Source organism: Lissotriton helveticus, chromosome 7, assembly GCF_964261635.1.
Source record: "Lissotriton helveticus chromosome 7, aLisHel1.1, whole genome shotgun sequence".
In the NCBI taxonomy this organism is placed as follows: Eukaryota; Metazoa; Chordata; class Amphibia; order Caudata; family Salamandridae; genus Lissotriton; species Lissotriton helveticus.
Window position 1 is genome coordinate 1,195,624,667 of NC_136068.1, and position 22,196 is coordinate 1,195,646,862.

Consider the following 22,196-nt stretch of genomic DNA (forward strand, 5'->3'; position numbering starts at 1 on the left):
CTATTCTACTCTTACGGATCCCATTATCAAAAGTAGAATGGGCAGTCTTATCAGACTTCGTACGACCGTTGGTCGCTCTCAAACCCCACACCAGACATTACCCTAACCAATGCAAAGCAGCCTCAGTACTCCTGTTGATACAATTTAGAGACAAGTTCGGGATGTTCCACATAACATCTTCCTCCCAACATAAACCCTCGTCCTGATTCTTCTGGGGTTCAAAAGTACAATTTAAGTCCCCTGCTAAAAGTATAAAGTTGTCTCGCCCAATTGACTCTAAGTAGGAGTCCAGATCATCCAAAATAGCCGGGCATCTCCCACCAGGTTGACCCCGTGCATAAATATTAATTAAAATTATATTCTCCTGGTTTTCCATCCCCATTTTTATCCCCAAGATATCGGGGTTATTCACAGGGATTTCAATTGATCGACAATTAATGGACTGCCTTAACAAAATTACTAAGCCTCCTACAGCTCTGCCCTTGGTACCCTTTGTTGCCGGTTTATAAAAGTTCAAATAACCCATACGAAAGATTGGTTCTGGGGCCCAGGTCTTCTGAAAGACTAAAACATCAAATGAATCAATAAAAGCTCCCCATTCAGCTGAAGGTAGTCTCCCTTTGAGCCCTGCAATGTTCCATGAGGCTATTTTCAGAATCGGATCCTCATGTGAAGAAACCACAACATCTAAACCCATCAACTAGTGTTCAGAAGCCTCCATTACATTCGGTACAAGAACATCATCATCATGTGAATATCCCACTGTGGTACTGCCATTCGCCACTTCCGAGATAGATGTCACCCCTTCTTTGCTAGCTGGACATGTTATACTACATGAAACTACTACCCCTTTTCCAGAATCGTTAAGATGGCTCTCACCACTGGGTATAGAAGAGAGTCAGTCGTTACTCTCCAAACCAGAAAGGGCTTCAAAGCGGTTATATAGGTGGGGGAAAGACGGGGAATAAAAAATCCTATCAACTGGAATTCTTTCAAAGGGTCTATTACTCATTAAAGGATTTTACAAAGGAGCATTACGTCTTTTGGGATAGAAGTAACTTAGACCCAACGACTGTACATCCCCCACCCTTCCAAATCTAGCTTCCCTGCTTATGAAATTCACCACACGAGGGTCCCTAAAATTAATGATGATACAATCACCTTCTAGGTCTTTCGGGCAGGGTCCCACCCAGTCTACCCGCCTAACACTCAAAATCTCCGGGGCAAAAGATGGGGGGAGGGGTCTGTTTTTGTTTAACCAAAAAACTACTTTGTTTCTAAGGTCCCCATTTGTTTTGTTTTTATCATCTATAAGGGGTGCAACTCCTGTTAGTATAATCGTGAAGGGGGAAGCCTCCGGTGGTAGGTTAATGAATGGCAAGTCCTGTCTAGGTACTTTCCTGGGGAGAGCTTGTGTAATTTTGCTTTGTTTCCCCATAACCCTAGAGTTTGGTTTTGTCAAAGTTGTTAAATGAGTAGGACCCCTAGCAGTAATCGGGGGTTGGGTAATAGTAGGATTTTTATCATTATGCCTTACATCAACTGTCTTCATGTTCCCACCCCTTAATGTATCCCTAGCCGGATTAGATGTGCTGGATTGGGTATTAGATTGCTTGGTGGAAGCCTGTGGTGGCCGTTTAATTTTGCCAACATCAACCGATGAACTAGGTTTGCTAACTAAGGTAGATTGTGTTGGGTGATCATGAACTATCTTTTTCAAGAGTCCTGTATTTTCCAGAACCAAATTTTCCAAAAGGTCAAGCTTCGTGTTCATAAGTCTTGTGCGTTCGAATAATGGAAGCATGAGTGATTTTACTAATAATTCCATTTTCCTTAGGAGACCATCATCATCATTACTAGAACTGTCAATAATGGCCTGGTTAATCAATTGTAACTGTGAGGGAACTAAAGGGCTAGTTACACCCATAGGGGGTTGTGATTTAATAAATGTTTTGGGATTGTGAATCAATTGGGGATTACTGTTAGTTTTGGGTATTTTAGAGGTGCCCCCCTGCTGGGGGCTCTTGCTCCTCTTCCGCTTTAAAGGGACAATTCGTTGAGATTCTAAAGGGTTCAGATTGTCAGTACTCCCATTTAATACGCTATCTCCACTAAGGCTTTCTATAGAGGTACTAAGTTGGGAATCGCTACCAATAGAGTTCAGGGTTGACTTTCCCCCCTCAGAATGGACTTCCACCTGGATTGTGTCCATAGACACAAGGGGAGTCGTAGAGGAAGGCTGCGGGCTTGCCACTAATGCAATGTGACCAATAGAGGAACGTTTCCCTGTTATAAGATCTAACGATAAACGTTTCTCCGCAAACGCTATCTCCTTTTCTAGAAAACCAGTCGCCCTAGTTATAAAAGCATCAAGGGGGCCGGTTACAACCCCACTAGCTGTTTGTATATTTACCACTCTTTCCTTCCCTGAGCGTAAAGGCATGATTCAGCGTGAAAATATAACAAACAAGAGAATAAGGAAATAAGATGTCAGATGGGGCCAACTAAGTTGTCAACAAATTGAGCCCCAGCAGTCGCAAGCAATTTACGCACAATTGTTCTGTTTACATTATTTATAGTAGCAGAAAGTACACCAGAACAAGTTATTTTTCAGTTCCAAATCTTGTATGATGACTCGCTAGCTCACAGATCAATAATGGATGCACGACTCAAGAAATATATGCTGACCAATTTTATAAAATTATACTTTGATTGTACTTTATTTTAAGAACCAGGTCTTAGTAATAAGGTAAGTACGTTTTTAATTACAAATACTTGTCACTTTAAAAAATCGACACATAAACTTTTTTACACAGTCCAATCTTGTCGTATGGGTAAAATAATATTGCAGTTATACAGGTAAGTGTTGAACTTAAAATCTCAGTCTTCGGAGCCAAAAGTCAGCAAGGGCCAAGGGTCAGGTAAGTACCACAACTGCACCGCCAGTGGCTTTCCAAAGGAGACAGGGGGTGCCTGGAGTCACACTGCTTGCAGGGAAGTAAATCGATTGCAGAGGCCAAGCTTTGGGGGTTAGTACAAACACAGGGGGCCACTGAGCGGCACCAGACATACACCAGCAGCGGCACATGGACAGCTGGGTGCAGGGTGTAAATTCAACGTCTGGCGCCCAATGCTTTTCAATAAAGATTCTTTGGTTGACAAAGAGGCTGCAGGCATGGCAACGGAGGTTGCAAGTAGTAGACCGATGACCGCAGAGGTAAGTTGTGATGTAGGGGGGCATTGGGACATAGTCAGCTCAGCTTACCAAGTCCCAGGGGCCTTTCGACATTCGAGTCTTCTTACCGGAGCCAGTCGGTGGGGTCTTCTTACCAGAGCAGGTCGGGTGGAACCTCTGACTTTACACTGCAGGTGCCGTCGTGGAGGGCAGGAGAGGTCAGCCAATGCTGTACATGAGGTCGGGATCGTCGAGGAGACTTCACTGTACAGGTGAGCCACTCAGACTTGGGCCGTGGGCGTCGGGTGCCGAGTGGGCAAGAGATGCTGATCCGCCTGGATCTGGAGTCTTTGGAGTTGGTTTCTTCTGGACAGGTCTGCTGTCCATGGAAGATTTGAGTCTTTATTGAAGGCATGTAGTTGTTGCAAGACAGTTCGCAGGGTCGAAGCTGGAGACAGGCCGGTAGGACTGGGGACAAGGCAGTTGTCGTCTTCTGGCTTCTGATGCATGGTGCCTTCTTTCTTCTTAGGTCATTGTAGATCTGAGGGTGAGGTCTGGGGGAGCCACCTAAATACTAAATTTAGGAGGTGTTTTAGGGGAATATCAGGTTGGGCCCATGGGCATCTTACCCGGGGTGACTACACCCTCTATTATGCCACCCTCCTGTGGCAGGGTGCATAGGCCTAGCCCATATTGGAGGGGTCCCCCCATCTTCAAGATGGCGGGGACTGAAAGTTGTGCTTCGCCCTACCTTAGGGTGTGTTTGGCAGAGGTGGACACACCACCTATCTTTTGGAATTTTCCCACAGGGTTTCCCACCCAAAGAGGGGGTGTAAACCAGGGGCTGCCATCTGCTGCTAGCAGAGGCTGGAGGTCGCATTACAGATGTTGAAGGCCTTTGAAGCTTCCCTTCTTCGAGCACTGGCCTATCCTGGGAGAGGAGGCATAAAACCTCAGTCCAAGATGTGTATAGTTTCTGGCCCCAGAGAGCAGGGGCTCTCTACCCTACAGCCAGTCAGAGACCACACCAGGGTTGATAGGGATTCAGGGGGCACCTCTGATGTGCCCTCTGGGTGCATGGTACAATAAACCCCACACTGGCATCAAGTGGGTTTATTGAAAGGAGTAGTTTGATATCAAACACTCCTGTATTCAGTCAATCCATCATGCTGCTGTGGAACTTGAGTTGTCGAGTTCCCAGCCCATGTGCTCTCCATGGCTTCACTGGCACTCGCCTTTAGTTTAGTGCACTCTACCTTAGGGCTGGGAGGCCTGCTAGAGGGTGACTTACCTATGCTGCTAGGCAGTGCTAGCTGGCATAGCACCCAGGCAGGGTGCCATGTCGACTGTGTTGTTTTCTCCCTCACATGGGCATGCAGGCTGCAATGGCAGTGGCATGGTCCCAGTGAGAGGGGTCCCAAGGGACCCTCTTTAGCTCTCAGTACCTAGACACCCAGGGTACCATTTACTAGGGACTTACCTGGGGAGAAGTGTTAGTTGGGAGTTTGTTTTAGGGAAGGAGCACTAGCACAAGAGACCTGCTTGACAGGGACCCTGTGCACTACATTTGAAACCACATCGAAACCAGGCAAAAAGTGAGGGGCTAACCAGGCAAAAGAGCCACTTTCTCACAGCAATGCTTTCCAATCTGCTCATCTCCCTGTATCCACCTTTCGGCGGAGCGGTTGCATAAGAGGCATTTTGCAGCTCAGTAACTGTCTCACAAAAGTATTCAGAGAGCCGAGTGTTACAGCAGGGAAAAAAATACAATATGTACTAATAGCGGTGACAAGTACTAATACCTTTGAAACCACTTTCCTCTTTGTGCGTGGGCTGGCAGTTTACAATCCTAGATATTACTAGATAGTAAACAGTGCTACAGTTAAACAATAGAAAAACAAATGTGACACACAGAACCTATGATGTGCCTCTGTGGTGGTACCTTAGGCATTCTCTGCATGCCTCGCCTCGTCTCCACAACAGCTAACGAGTTGTACAGATCTAAAGTTGTGGAGAGGAATGGAGGATAATGATTGCAAATATCTCAGTAATAAAAGCATATACGTAATTATAACAAATGTATTCTTACTCTTTTGCCAAACTCCCTCCATTCAATGTGAGTAGTAGCAGAAATCAAGATAACGAATAATATGAAGGCAACAGTAATGACAGAATGTTCAGACCAATATGTTGTGCAGCATTGTTAGTCCAAACTTGTACCTGATGAAGCATTGCCTTTCTGGAAGGGCATGTTGAAAGCAGATGCATATTTTCTGCACAACAGCTTGGTATTCTTGAGCAACCCCTGGCACAACCCTTATGGTGGGCACTTTCTTCTGACTATGAGATGTGGACTTCTGCTTTTGGATACTGTCTTGTTAGGATGTTCAGTTAATTTCTGATTCAATAAAGAGTGTGTTTATTATACTGTTAAACTTGTACTTGGTTCATTGCTACTGCCTCAAATTATGTCTCTAAGCCTGTTGGTTTCCCTGGCATCCTTCATAGCATTTTATCTACTCCTAGGCTTATGGTTGGAGTCATACCTTCTACCACAGGAAGTAATTTGACACATTTGGTGATGAGGATACATCAAAAACCCATAGTGTGCCTCTAAGTAGAAGCAGTAAAGTAGTGTAATTTGTAAGGTAAGAAGGAGACTTTGGACTTCAGGTGACGGGTGCATCGTGGGAAATCAGATGTACAAGTTCTGGTGAAGCGAGCAGACCTCAGTGCCCAGTGCTTAGGGGATTTCAGAGATGAAGAGAGTGAGTCTTCAGGGCGTTTGAAAACCAAACAGATGTTGAACACTTGGAGAAAGTGGTTGAAGACCATGGAACATCTACCACCAAGAGCAAAGTAAATGTTTACATACTCTGGAGGCAGAGGAAGAGGTTTTAGCATGTGCGACATGGAGAGGTAGCTGAACTTGGATCCAGTGGAGTAAGACGAAATGGAGCTTGCTGTAGCAGGGGAAGACACAGGAACTGAGGTTTAAAGTGAGGGAGTGCAATTGGATCATGCAGGATTGGAAATTTGATAACTCCAGGGAGAATGTAGTCATTGGGCACATGTCAGTGCGTTGTAGCATTTGAATGGATGGGGTTCATCTTATTAAGACCATTTTAAGGTACTGTAGAACTTACATTGTTTTTACAGCATTAGGTACTATGTTAGCAGAAATCTTAAAAAATAATCTTGTTTTATAAACGTCATGTAATATCTTTAAAGTTGCAAAATATCTGTAAGAATTGGGTTTTCATTTGCAAGTCAGTTTGTCAACCTGAAATCTGAAACAATGTCATAAGTAGTTTGTTGATGTCCTTAAGAAAACACTTTCAGACTCGAACTGGACAAATACCTCGAAGGCCTGAAAAGCGACTTAGAACCTGAGGTAAGAGAGTCCCAGTTATTGTTGTAGGCTGTTGATATTTAATGAAAGGGGTACTTCTGTATGCACCATTGTTTATAGAATTGGCACCGGCCCTTTTGCCTTTTCCACCTTAGCCTGGTTTCAAACCGTTCTGATCACCTGTGACATTGTGATTGGTGTTCTGAGGAAATTCTGTGACATTTATATAGAGCAAATTAATCCTTTGATTTTCCGTGGCGTGAGTTTATCAGCCTCAAATAGGTGATAGGCCCTTCCCTTTGAGCTCCACAAGTGTCCAAGCCAACCATGCTATTTTTAAGAACATATAGTAACATCTACATATTGAACAATATCATCTAGTGAAGTTTCTTTGTGCATGTGTTTGTTAATCTTACTGTTATGTTAAACACTTTTATGGTGTAGCATTCAGCATTTTTGTGTCCCGGTGGCCCGGCCGGGTTGGGTGTTATGATGTGCATATGTACATGTCCTCTGCTTGTGGATAGTCCCACTGCAAGGGTCTCCGCCTCAGCTTGTCTTGCACATGGGCCTTGTAGCCTTTGATTACACTGTAAGTGTCTCCTGGTCCCACCATGTTGTCACTGTCTCCCATGTTTATTCTCAATCAGTATATTCTGCATGCAAGTGTTGTTGTTTTATTCCCATATCTCTGCCTGAGAAGTCTACAAAAACAGCCATTCATGTTCCCCTCTATCTGTTGGATGCATTTGCATGCACAATCCAAGTTAGAAAAAGACAGTTATAGGAAGCACTTCAAAATCAACCTCCTGGCGTATGCAAGTGCTGATGAACGGCCACCACGATCTCTACTCCTCCGCATGTGGTGTAGAGCCAATCCTAGATGTGTGCAGTTGTCGCAGATCCATCTTACTTTTCGTTTTTGTGTACAACAAAATGACCCTGATGTATAAACAAGCTTCAGGCCCAAACCTTCCAGGCATATGTGTTGTAGAGTGAATTGCAGTTATATGCGTGTGACCGCGGTCTGTACACAAGCTGGAGAAACAACCCACTGACAGACGAACATTTCTGACGTGTGCATTCGCTGAGGATTCAACACCTAGTCTGTGCTTGTGCTGCAGCACAAACCCTGAACATGCTACAGAACCAAACCCCTGCCCTGTGTGTGTGTTGTAGATTCACGACCATATTATCGACTCCAAAATATTGTCACAGCGGACGTTAATAATAGTAAGTCTACACTTACATTGACAATATTGTCGTAGTCGACATTATGGTGCTTAAATATCTGCAAGCCTATATTAAATCTGGACTATTTTGATATAAAATCTTCCAATACCGATATTTGTGCACATGTAAATAATACATAGCCATCTGCCTGACATGCATATGTTGAAAATCTCACCCCTGATTTATAATTGTGCTACAGAACCATATCTAAGGACATGATCTGCAGAACTATTCCTCACACCTGTGCATGTTGTGCCGAACCAATCCTGACCTGTGAGCATGTTGTAGGATCTGATTTAGTTCAAAAGCAAAGACACGCACCTTGAATGTTATGAGTTTTATGTATATTGCAACATGTGCCTTTTCTCATTGCCACGTTACTCTGTGGGGTGTCTCTGTATGCAAACTATGGTTTGCTGGTTGCATGATTTCCCAGTAAAAAGGACTCTGTTGGAGGGTTGGTTAGCCTAATAGTTTTCCAGCCAGTGTCTGTGAGTGTGATCATGGGTGCTGTGTTTCCGTTATGAAGTGCTTGCCAGTGATTCCCTTTTAGGTCGAAGGCTGTCGGACAGCAGAGCTGTCTGGCTTGCTAAAGACATCTTGGGGACATTCAGAAAGCTTGCCTGGGAATGCATTCCACCTACCATTGGCTTTGTGGTTTGTAACTCACATTTTCAGACTGTCCATTTGCTGGCTTTATTCGTTTTAAGCTGTCCAGTGCGAGTTCGTTCCTCCCTAGGAGTACAGCCTTTTCACACTAGATCTCCTTGTATTTTTCCACAAGTGCTCATTTCTGTAAACAAGCTTGTAAATCTTGTTCTTATCTTGTCACATTTGCTATGCAGTCAAAGACAGAGGTCAAATATCAGGCTCTGTCTTCGGAGAAAGCTTGGTGCTTACTTCTCTCTCTGACTTCAAAGAGAGAGGATTTATGTGACAATCATGCTGGTTACTGGGGGTAGGAGAGGGTTATTGTTTGTAGCACACAACAACATTGAAATAGACTGCCAGTATTTCAGAATATATACAAATTTGGAAATCACAAATGAAGTACACTTTTTGTTGATTCTGTAGTGTGTTGGAAACAAACCCTTTTAATTTTTTTTGTTTAAATCTGTTTTTATTGATTTCCAAGTTTACATATTCATGAAAGGCAACTTGTTTTGATTTTTCAAACCCAACTGTACATTGGGTCACCTAGCAACATTTGATACATACTACTGGTACATGAATTTAGAACAGTTCAAGTATCCATACGGCGGCTGCAGTTCAGAAACAAGTGTGATTTTGAGGCGCCATTCATTTCACAATCGATAGAAGTTACAGTTCAATAGGAGCATGGGTCCACTATATAAAGACCTTTCAGATCAATCAGTTTGGGCTTCTGAACAGATGTTGAGGTTTATAGACACTCATAACCAACAACCACAACTTTGACCGGCACGAACATAAAGATCCCATCTCCCATCACCCCTCCGTTTCCTCATCAACTCATCACCTTTCTTCCACCTGACAGTTGCCCCAATTCCTCAGTGTGAGCTGGGTCTACCCGCAGTATCTTTTAGTGCATGTACGTACATGGAACATTACAGTTGCCCACAGGTAGGCCCTACTGTACCTGCCATAAGGTCGCCTTCCCCTCCCTCAGGCTGCCCGAGGGTCTTTTTCCTCAGTCCGCAGTAGTTCTTGGAGCAGTGTCTCCCACTGGGCTGCCATTGGTTCCTTCCGCAATCCCAGCGTTTCCTCCCTCCTAATGGCCAATCCCTCCGCCCTCTCCCACGCGGAGAGTGAGTGTCTCCACGCTCACATATGCTGCGGTTCCTGCACCTTCCACCGCTTGGTTAACAGCCGCTTGGCGACAATGAGTCCTAAATCAAGGAATCGAGACGTCACTTTTGTACCGGGGTTCTACGAAAGTGGTGCAGTAAATAAACTGTCCATTCAAAGGGTATGTTGCGGCCTGTGCATTCGCGCAATAACTCACTAATTGTGCGCCAGTATGTGTGTAGTCTCTGGCAGCTCCACAGCATGTGTATGAGCCCGGCCCCTGGTTCAGCACATCAGGGGCATACCGCGTCTGTGCGGTGGAAGTATCTATTAATCGTCTCGGGTGTGAGGTATGCCCTATGTACAATGAACAATTGTATTTGGCAGAATCTCATGTTTCTGGGTATGCGTGCGGGACTCTTCAATACCCTTTCCCATTCTCTGTCTTCCAGCTGCCTCCCCAGATCTAGTTCCCATTTGCGGCGTAGAGGATCCAGATTGACCACTACATGTGTTCGGAGTGACGCCGCGAACTAGCAGACCAAATGTCTACCCCGGGCCGTAACGTGCACACTGAATTGATGAGGAGTCTCTGCCAGCCTTGTCATTCACATCCACCCAGGTTAAAAAGCACTTCACCGCCCCCTTTAACTAACAAGCATTGGCAAAGTCAGTAGCTCTAGCCTATGAAAACTGTTGGCTTGGTCAGAGCTTTTAGCCATGTTGCACAGAGGTGGGGCAGCACGGGCTGCATCAACGTGCTTTTTTTAGGTCTCCCCGAGTCAGCGCACATGCGCTGCTCGGAGAGACTTTAGTAGGTGAGTTTTCAAAGTGCTGCTGGCTGGCGACAAGCTTGCGTTCACACGCGAACCGCCAGCCTTCAGTGCCATTTGTCTTTCCTCTTGCTTGCTCCCTGCCTCCACCCCTCCCCCCGCCTTCGCGCTTACATGCGTTCGGGATTCTCCCAGTGGGTGCATCTCCGCCAGGCAATATCACGCCCACCTTACATTTCTCTTCTATCGCTGCCTCAACGTGCTTTCTCTTTCCACAAACTCGATGTTTGTGTTCCTTTATTTTGAGATGCTTTTAGTATTACTGTTTTGCGACTTAAGGAACATTAAGGAAATGTTACCGTGAAACTGGACAACGTTCACAGTGTTTATTTCTGATCGCAGCGGCTGCTTCATATCGGTTGCATCATTCAGGCAGTCCTTTCGTTGGTGCTTTCATGAGGACATGATGAGGAAGCTGGAAACTTTTGGCACATTCTCTTTAAAAGCACAGGATGTTCACTACCACTGTAGGACGCGGAGAAGCGACATAGCACCTGCCGCAACGCCCAGTTCACAACCTTCCCTGCTAATGGTCACCCTGCGGACATATGGACTAAGTGGGTCGAATAATTAAGCGGCGCCGCCAGTGGGGGGGTTACCACATCCTGTGCCTAGAATACAGGGAGTGACCTGCTGGACCTTGCGTTTCCATTGAGCAGAGCCCCTGCACCTAAAGGCCTGCGAGAGGAAACGACTCATACGCCGTGAATAACTAACTGCGCAATAACCTCGCGGGCGGACGCAGAAGGACGAGGGGTAATCCTGGGCTCGGACAGTGTCCCTCAACACCGGACTGTGACGCCTATAAGGTCGTAATCATGTCCAACAGAGGCCCCAAACATAACACTACCCAGGCTAAACTAGATAAGTTTGCCTATGAGAGGCATACTCCTCCGCCAGAGCAACGCAAGACCGCCGGGAAAACGACAGAGCCTGAGGGGGCGAAGAAGGCCACACTTGAAGATGTCCTGGCAGCGCTGGCCCAGGTGCAAGAGACGGTGCGGGCTACGGCCGCGGAGGTCACCCTGATCCGGGCGGACCTCCAGAAAATGAACGAAAGAGTCAAGCAAGTTGAAGTTGTCACTAAATCCTTGGTCGAAGATGTGTCCGAGTTACAGACAGCGATGGAGCGACTGCAAACTGACAACAAACTGCTCAGAGAAAAGCTGGTCGATCAAGAAGGACGCTCCCGGCGCAACAACGTACGAATTTTAGGGGTGCCGGAATCGGAAGACACGGGAGCAATGGACATCTATGTGGAGGATCTCATTAAAACCAGACTCCAGCCCAAGGGCCTTTCGAACTTCTTTTCGGTAGAGCGGGCCCACAGAGTGCCAGGGGGCAAACCGAAGACAGGCGGACCGCCTAGGCCAATCTTGGCAAGGCTGTTCAATTTCAGGGACCGCAACGCCATTCTACAGGCCGCAAGAGTAGCACCGGCCATCCAAATTCAGAACTCGAGAATAGCCTTCTTCCCGGACTACACGGCCGAGGTCTCCAGGAGGAGGAAGACATTTCTGGAGGTAAAAAAGACTTTAAGGGAGAAGGAACTGCCGTACTCGATGATCTTCCCGGCGCGGCTGCGAGTTGTGGCAGATAAGAAGGTGTGGTTTTTCGATTCCCCGGACGCCGCCCGGGACTGGCTGGACGGATGGCACACCGTAGACCGACAGCGGAGAACGCACAGATCTAATCATGACCGCGGAGGGGACAGCAGAACTGGCTCACAGACGTCTGGCCGGGGAGGGGCGGAGGGCTCTCCGACCTGTGGACATGCAGAGGCGGGCGGAGATAAATGAACCCCCCCACCCCCCACACTGGACTCTACGGTCGAGGCGATCGCTGACCGCTCTTACATAGTTTAGCAGCTGCATGTGGACACTGGCATGGACCCCTGGATGCACGCAGGGATGCCGCCTGCTCGGGGAGACACTCTCCCCCCTTACACGCAAGTACTCTGGTTCTGGGATGGGTGAAGCGCTCTGCTCAGTTGGGGGGGCGGACGGTTGAAGGTCCGTTAGGCAGGGTAGCAGGGAGGGGGGGTTGGGGGAAGGGTTACACTGTTATTGTTAGGAATATGTATATATGGTCGAGGACACACACTAGGTTTTCACATGAGTCAATAAAGGAAGGGCAGAGAGGAAGTGGGCTGAGAGCCCCCGCGGGGACCCTCCGCATTTTGTTACACTACTACTCACCTGGCGCACATGCCAGCTGCTCTATTGTGATCCCCATAATACCTAATGGCTAACGTCCCGGTTCCTGAAGGAGGTGAAACGGACGCTGTAACACAGTGCCCCTCCTTGCGCCTACTGACTTGGAACGTGAGAGGCTTGGGGGACAAGGTCAAACGGGGTCTGGTACTCACTGCACTTAAGAGGCAGAAACCCACCATAGCACTGCTGCAGGAGACGCACCTGACAGGGGGGGCCACCAAGGCTTTGGACAGACGAGGCTATAAAATGGTTGTCCACTCTGAGTTCACGTCCGGCTCCAGGGGGACGGGCATCCTGATACAAAAAAACACGCGGTTTATCCCTCTACAGACTAAGACCGATGACCAAGGCTGCTTTGCGGCACTACAGGGACAGTGGGAGGGAAGGCTGCTCAACCTGGTTTCAGTGTACATCCCGCCGGCATTACACTCGGTCCACCTCCCGAAACTAGGAGACTTTATTTTGGCTCTGCCGGAGGGGGAGGTCATCCTTGGGGGGGACTTCAATGCTATTCTAGATACACAACTCGACAGATTTCCCGCACCGAATCCCACGGGTGGGGTCCCCCACCTCCAACGGTTCCTAACGGCCATGGGATTGACCGATGCTTGGAGACACGTTAACCCCGGGGTGAAGCTATACACGTTTCACTCTACAGTACACGGCAGTTTATCTAGGATCGACCACTTCTTGACCCTAGGGGACGGCCTCCGATATGTAGACAAGATTTCAATTCATCCCAGAGGGATTTCGGACCACTCCCCGCTTGCCTTGACGCTGTCCTCCCAGGAACGAGCACGTAAACGCATATACCCCATACACGCCGCTTATCTCAAGGTCCCGCAGGTTCGCAAGGCCCTTGAGAAAGCGACGACACAGTATTTTAACGAAAATGTCCACCCAGTGCGATCCTCCGAGACACTCTGGGAGGCTTATAAAACGGTTTTGAGAGGGCAAGCCATACACTCCATCACGGGACATAAAAGGGAACAAACTCAGGAACTAGTCAATTTAGAATTGGCTTTGCACGACCTGACACTTGCACACGAACAACATCCCACTCCGACCACCCGACACGCACTTGCTCTTCAGCAACAACTGTATAACGATCACTTGCGTATCCAAGTAAAAGGGCGCATCCCCGACACCTACAATAGGATCTACGAGGTGGGAGACAAGGCCGGAAGAATGCTGGCATGGCTTGATAGAAAAGAGGGGAACCCTAGGGGAATCCTACGTCTAAAGGACGAGCACGGGAACGTACAAACGAATCCGGGTCGTATCTCTGAACTGCTCGCAAACCACTTCGAACGGGTGTATACCCCTGAGCGAGTGATTACACCCGAGATGGCGAGAGAAATCATAGCACCGATCGAGTCCCAAACACTGTCCCCGGAGGTGTCGAATGAGTTGGAAGCGGATATCACCGCGGATGAAATTCAACTGGCTATTCGGGCCTTAAACCCGGGTAAAGCGATGGGACCCAATGGCATACCTATAGAATGGTATCAGACAGTGCCTGAGACCCTCAGTAAACATCTGTTGGGGATGTTTAAGGAATGTCTGGAAAAGGGCGCACTTCCACCAGACCAGAGAGCGGCGACTATAGTACCCATATCTAAGCCAGGCAAACCGCCTGAGGAATGCTCGTCTTATCGACCCATATCTTTGCTTAACGCAGAGGCCAAAATTCTGGCCAAACTCCTTGCAATGAGAATCCTGCCTCATCTATCGTCGATCATACACCCGGACCAGTCCGGATTTATGCCCCACAGAAACACCGCACTGAACCTGCGCCGGTTACACGGAGTGCTGGCCAGAGCAGACTCGATCGACACACAGGCAGTGATCTTGGCCCTGGATGCTAAGATGGCATTCGATTTAGTGGAATGGGCATATCTATTTGAGGCACTGTCGCACCTGGGGTTCGGGCCCCGCTTTATTGCCTGGGTCAAACTGTTATACGCGGACCCAGTGGCTCAGGTGGTGGCTAACGGGCATATTTCGAGAGTGTTCCCACTGGGGAGGGGTACGAGGCAGGGATGCCCTCTATCGCCCTTATTGTTCGCGATTTCCCTGGAACCCCTTGCCACTCTTATAAGGACCTCGCCCCTACTCAGGGGCATATGCTGGAGGGATGGATGGGAGGACAGACTGTCTCTGTATGCAGATGACATGCTGATCTATTTAACGAACCCGGAAAGCGGAATACCGGCCCTATTGCACCTCTGTGATACGCACGGCAGGCTGTCCGGGTATACGTTGAACTGGAGTAAATCAGAACTGTATGTTCTGACGGGACGGGTCCCGACCCTCGACGCGGGGTGTCCTTTGAGATTAGCGGGTTCGTCATTTAAATACTTGGGCATTCAAGTTACAAGGGACCCCACAGAGTTTATTGACAAGAATCTGAAGCCCCACCTGGACAGACTCAAACAAAATATTGCATTCTGGTCGGAACTTCCACTTACGCTCCTGGGGAGAGCTGCACTTTACAAAATGATGGCACTGCCTCGTTTTCTGTATGTCCTTGAAAACACACCTTATCCAGTAGCCCCTTGGTTTTTTCAAAAAGTCGCAGCCTTGATCTCTAACCTCATGTGGGGGAACCTCCCGGCGCGCATAGCACAAACCAAATTGCACAGAGGGTGGTACGATGGTGGGATCGCCCTACCTAACTTAAAACTGTACTACTGGGCGGCACACCTTAAACCCATCAATCAGTGGATACATGCCTCACAGACCGAGCCAGCTTTTCTAGCCGACAGGGCGCAACTAGGCACTGACAGCCTACTGCGCCCATTATACGATCAACGCAAACTACGCACCTTAATTGGGCCCACCAAGCTCACGGTGCAGCTTTGGCATACAGCGACGGCAGCCCTGGGTTGGAAGGGGAAGATCACCAAAATGACCCCGCTGTGGGACTCTCGAATTCTCTGCAACCTGAGGAATAGTAAGGGCTTCTCACAATGGGACACGATAGGGATCTCCACGGTGGGTGACCTCTGGGAAAGGAACGGGGTGATTCCCTTCGATCGCCTGAGAGACCTGTATGACCTTAGTGAGAGAGAGCTACATAGGTACATCCAGATACAACACGCTTTGCTCTCGGCACTCCCCTCCGACACAGTCTTGCCCGAATCCTCCCCGCTGGAAGACCGCCTCCTCACCGATTTCATGATTGAGCGCGCAACATCACTAACATATCGCAAGTTACTCAACAACTTAGCGGATCCAACACTGTCATTAAAAGCAAAATGGGAGGGGGACACTAGTGAAATGGATGAACATGAGTGGAATGAAGCACTCGGGTCGCCTAAGGAAGTGGGCATCTCTGCTCGTTTAAGGCTAGTACAACTGAAAATACTACACAGGGTGTACTACACTAGGACTATGCTACATCGCATCAACAGGGTACAACATCCTTATTGCCTTCGAGGGTGCGGGGAGGAGGGCACATTCTTCCACACATTATGGGACTGCCCCCGGATTCAGGAATATTGGAAACAAATACTACGAACAATCTCACAAACATTAGAACAGTCGCTGTTACCTGAACCGAAAAGATGCCTCTTGAATGTGTGGGAATCTACTGACCTCTCTAGACAGGGGCAACTCTGGGCCACGGTGGGTCTGATGGTGGCCAAGCGGGATTTTGCACAGCACTGGGGAGTGGCAGATACGCCAACTAAGTCGCAATGGTGTTTAAATATGGATAAAGTAATGATAACAGAACGCGCGGTCTATTCTAACCGTGCCTGCCCGGGGAAATGGAATAAGATCTGGACCAAATGGAATGTGTATAGGGGGGAGATCTGTGATCCCCTACCGGAGGACGACCACGATGAGTCGGATGAGGACGTAGAAGAGGCCGGACACTAATGTCGGCGAGTTGGGGGGGTGGGATAGCCAGGGGCAAGTTGCATGACTCTTTACCCTGATACAAGTGGGGGGTATCAGAGGGGGGTTGGCGTGATACACCAGTTGCAAGGAATAGATTTTCATGTCCACACATGCTCCCCAGAGCCCCTTAGCATCAGTGGGTGAGGGAACACCGTGGAACGCTCTCGTAGACTACTAGACATTCGAATTGTACTGCCCAACACAAGACCACAATACTGTTCCTACAGTTTACGTTACTTTGTTGTTGTTGTTTTGTTTACAAAATGTAAAATCAAAAACAAATTACGATTTGAGACATTGAGACGTATGTTGCACCTCTGATTTTGCTACAGCACCTTACTTCTATATTACAATGATTGTTCACCTCAAGATTTTGCGATGCTGCTAATTACTTGACCAATCGCTATAGCGGCCAGCCCGAAGGGTTGTAGGCGTTCCGCTGTGTAATTTAATGGTGCAATAAAGGTTTTTGGAGAAAAAAAAAAAAAGCACAGGATGTTGGCGACTGGGTAGTCGATTAGACCTATGTTGCGCTTTAGATCTCAAATCGCTATGGTGGGTGCAGCAGTTAAAACTCCTGAAATATGGGGTGCAACTCACAAGGAGGGGGCAGGTTTGAGTGCATTGGTTGCAATCGAACTCTTAAGATGATGGGATGTGCGTATCCATTATTAGCCCTAAGTGATCTTGTTTTGTTGTTGTGTCAATGCTTTGCTGCGCCCCTTTGACTTACAACGTGCTTTCTCTTTCTCCAAACTCTGTTTGTGTTCCTTTATTTTGAGATGCTTTTGCTATTACTGTCACACACACAACCACAACTACACAACCACACACACAACCACACATACAACCACACACACACAACCACAATCACACACAACCACACACACACACAATCACACACACAACCACACACACACAACCAAACACAACCACACACACACACACACAACCACAACCACACAACCACACCCAACCACACACAACCACACACACACACAACCACACACACACACAACCACACACACACAACCACACAACCAACCAACCACACACACAACCACACACAACCACCCAACCACACCCACAACCACGCACAACCACACACGCACAACCACACGTACAACCACACGTACAACCACACGTACAACCACACACACAACCACACACACAACCCCACACACAACCCCACACACAACCCCACACACACACAACCACACACACACACAACCACACACACACAACCACACACACGCGCAACCACACACACAACCACACACCCCCACAACCACACACCCAACCACACACACAACCACACGCACAACCACACGCACAACCACACGCACAACCACACGCACAACCACACGCACAACCACACGCACAACCACACACACAACCACACGCACCACCACACTTACAACCACACACAACCACACACACAACCACACAATCCCACACACAACCACACACACAACACCACAACCACACACACAACCAACCACAAACACCACACAAAACCACACAACCACACACAACCTTACAACCACACATCTAACCACACACACACACACACAACCACACGAACATACAACCACACACACATAAACACACACACATACATATAAACATACACAACCACACAACCACGCACCCACACACGCAACCGCACATACACACAACCACACACATAAACACACACATAACACATAAACACACCCAACCACACACACACAACCACACACACACAACCACACACACAACCACACAACCAACCAACCACACACACAACCACACACAACCACCCAACCACACCCACAACCACGCACAACCACACACGCACAACCACACACGCACAACCACACGTACAACCACACGTACAACCACACACACAACCACACACACAACCCCACACACAACCCCACACACACACAACCACACACACACACAACCACACACACACACAACCACACACACGCGCAACCACACACACAACCACACACCCCCACAACCACACACCCAACCACACACACAACCACACGCACAACCACACGCACAACCACACGCACAACCACACGCACAACCACACACACAACCACACGCACCACCACACTTACAACCACACACAACCACACACACAACCACACAATCCCACACACAACCACACACACAACACCACAACCACACACACAACCAACCACAAACACCACACAAAACCACACAACCACACACAACCTTACAACCACACATCTAACCACACACACACACACACAACCACACGAACATACAACCACACACACATAAACACACACACATACGTATAAACATACACAACCACACACCCACACAACCACGCACCCACACACGCAACCGCACATACACACAACCACACACATAAACACACACATAACACATAAACACACCCAACCACACACACACAACCACACACACACAACCAACCACACCTACAGCCACACACAACCACACCCACAACCACACACACAACACCACAAACACAACCACACAACCACACAACCACACACACAACCACACACACACAACCACACCCACAACCACACACACAACACCACAACCACACACACAACCACACACAACCAACCACAAACACAACACACACACACCACACAACCACACACAACCTTACAACCACACATGCAACCACACACACACACACCACACGAACATACAACCACACACACATAAACACACACAACCACACACACACACACACACACACACACATATAAACACACACAACCACACACCCACACAACCACGCACCCACACACAGAACCGCACACACACACACACACACACATATAAACACACACAACCACACACCCACACAACCACGCACCCACACACAGAACCGCACACACACAACCACACATAAACACACACATAAACACACCCAAGCACACACACACAACCACACACACACAACCAACCACACTTACAGCCACACACAACCACACACCCAACCACACATCCAACCACACACCCACAACCACACACACACACACAACCACAACCACACACACCCCGGCCACTCACTGCCTATCAGCCTCAGCCAGGTAGCGCGATCAGTGTCACTTTCACGCGTTCACCGTGAAAGTGTTCGCTTTTCTAGTTTTATTCAGCATTCACTCTTGTTTCCTACTGCTCGACAATCCAATCTCTACAATATTTAAGCAACCTGCACGTCTCCTGTCAACCATACCACTCCATGCATTTTCTCAGATCCACATAGATATCAGTGGTACAGACAAAGGTTATCAGGTTTCTTATCCTTCCTTCAAGCAATAACCAGAATACTAAACTGCATTCGTGCCCCACTTAGTTTTAAACAGCAAAAAGTTATTCTAATCGGTTTGTTTCACAGAGGTTGTGTCTTAGGAGAAGGGCAGTGGCACTAGCATGGCACTATGCACTAGTGTGTTCAAAAGAATTGTTTAAACAAAAAAAGTTTTATGAAAAATTGACTCTTTTAAAAATTCTGATTCCACCAGTACCCGAGTCCTCCACAATACCCTGTTTTTGTGGCTGTCAGCTGTGAAAAGTAGACCAATATTGCCCCAATTTTCATTATTCTGATCTTTGGGTTCAATTCTGGGGTGCTTTTTCAACTTGTTGCTAGTTCATTGCGAATCTTACCGTTACTAATTCAAATTGTGTTACCATTGACTTATTTGCAATGCAAACTTTATCTCAATAAGTTGCTGTAACAAGCTGCAAGTCCGCTACGTAAGCCCATTAATTTGCTAATTATTTTCCACATAAGGTTGCAAGACCATAAAGTGGAGTTTTCAGGATTTTTAATAGTTTCTGGTTTGAAGATGTTACTCTCTCCTGCGCACCCCACTCCTGTACTAAGGTTACGAGTGACTTGGCACCTGCCTTTCAGAGGTTCTTGCATCCACCCAACTCTGGCCTGGCACTGGTGCGTCTCAGCCTGGCACATACTGGGTGATGATCTCCGCACCTCCTTCTAGACCCCAGCTCACGACTGTTTGCAGTCTGTCACTCACCCCTCACCTCCCTGGCACTCACCCTTCACCCCTCAGGCCTGGCAGTCACTCCTCGCACTTGCCACTCACCCTTCTCCCTCTCTGGAACTCAGCATTGACTCTCCGTGACACTCAACTGTCACCTCCCTGACACTCACCCTCGACCCTCCTGGTACTCATACTTCCCCTCCCTGGCACATATTCTTCACCTCCCTGACACTCACCCATGTCCCTCCTGGCATTCACTACTCGCCCCCTTGGCACTCACCCTTCGCCTCCATGGCACTAGCCCTTCATTCCCCTGGCCTGGCAGCTACCCTTCACCCCTTGCACTCACCCTTCACCCCTTGCACTCACCCTTCACCTCCCTGGCACTCACCTTTGACCCTCCTGACTCTTACATCTCACCTCCTTGGTACTCAAACTTCATCTCCCTGGCACTCACCCTTCACCCCCTGACCTGGCACTCCACCTTCACCTCCGTGGCACTAGCCCTTCACCCCCCCTGGCCTGGCAGCTACCCCTCACCCCCGGCACTCACACTTCCCCTTCTCGGCACTCACCCGTCCCCTTCTCGGCACTCACCCTTCCCCTCTCTGGCACTCCGCCTTGACTCTCCTGACTCTTACATCTCATCTCTCTGGCACTCACACCTCACCTCTCTGGCACTCACCCTTCACCCCAATGGTCTGACAGTCACCCTTGTCCCTCCTGGCATTCACTCCTCACCTCGCTGCTACTCACCCTTGACCCTCCTGGCACTAGCCCGGTTTCCCCCAAGAATAAAAAATAAGCATTGGCAAAGTCAATAGGTCTCGCCTTTGGGACCTTATAAGTGTTTAGCCACGCAACAGTTGATGTTGTTGCACCAAGGATATTGTGCTGCATGACTAAATACTTATAAGGTCCCAAACGCGAGACCCTTTTGGCCATGCCAATGCTTGTTTCTTATGGTGTGTGGTGAGGATAAAGCAACACAAACATATTGTTAGGCTGGAGTAGATAAAGTAACAGAAAGAGGGTGGTGGGGAGATTAAGCAACACGAACAAGTGGGGTGCAGGGGATAAAACAATACTAACAGGGAGAAAGGAACCCAGACAACGAAAATAGTACTTAAGTCGCAATGAGCGAAGCAGAAGGACAGTAATCAAACTAAATAAATCAGTACTTGCTCCAAAAAAAACTCCAAACTAAAGATCAAGAAGTGACATCGGCACGCAATGGCCAATGAGGAGGCAACAAATACCAGTGACAATGAAGCCAACAAATGGCTAGCAATGTGTGAGCTTCAAGCCCCTTGTAGTAATACAAGCCCCTTGCAGCGACATCAAATATGCTGTTTGCAGAAGGGAACTAAAAAATGTTGGTGGACTAGCAGTCATGTTTAAAGAGGAAATGGCACACTCTGGCTTCTACATAGATCTTTTCTCAGATTCTCAATTACTTTGTGCTAAAATCACTATATCCATACCATAGTCTTGGTCTGTTGAGCCCCTGGGCCAGCCACTAATGTTGATGATGGATTTGCTGAAAACTTAGGCCAGATGCTAGTCTTGATAATAGGTCTGCTAAAAACCTAGGCCAGCTGCTAATTTTGAACATAGATTGCGAAATACTTCACGCTCATTGCCATTCGCTTCACTAATTGTATGTGCTTAGGTGGTTTCAATATATGGCCTGACTACCCC

The 22,196-nt window shown here is 47.9% G+C and overlaps 1 protein-coding gene across 1 annotated transcript in view; it reads left to right on the forward strand.

Annotated features, from left to right (window-relative positions):
- The window catches only part of C7H17orf75 (chromosome 7 C17orf75 homolog), a 198,648-nt gene that overhangs the window by 145,170 nt on the left and 31,282 nt on the right, over positions 1-22,196 (forward strand). Inside the window, exon 5 of the mRNA XM_078654362.1 lies at positions 6,512-6,569. Within this exon, the coding sequence (XP_078510488.1) occupies positions 6,512-6,569 (58 nt within the window). The remainder of the gene's footprint in view (positions 1-6,511; positions 6,570-22,196) is intronic.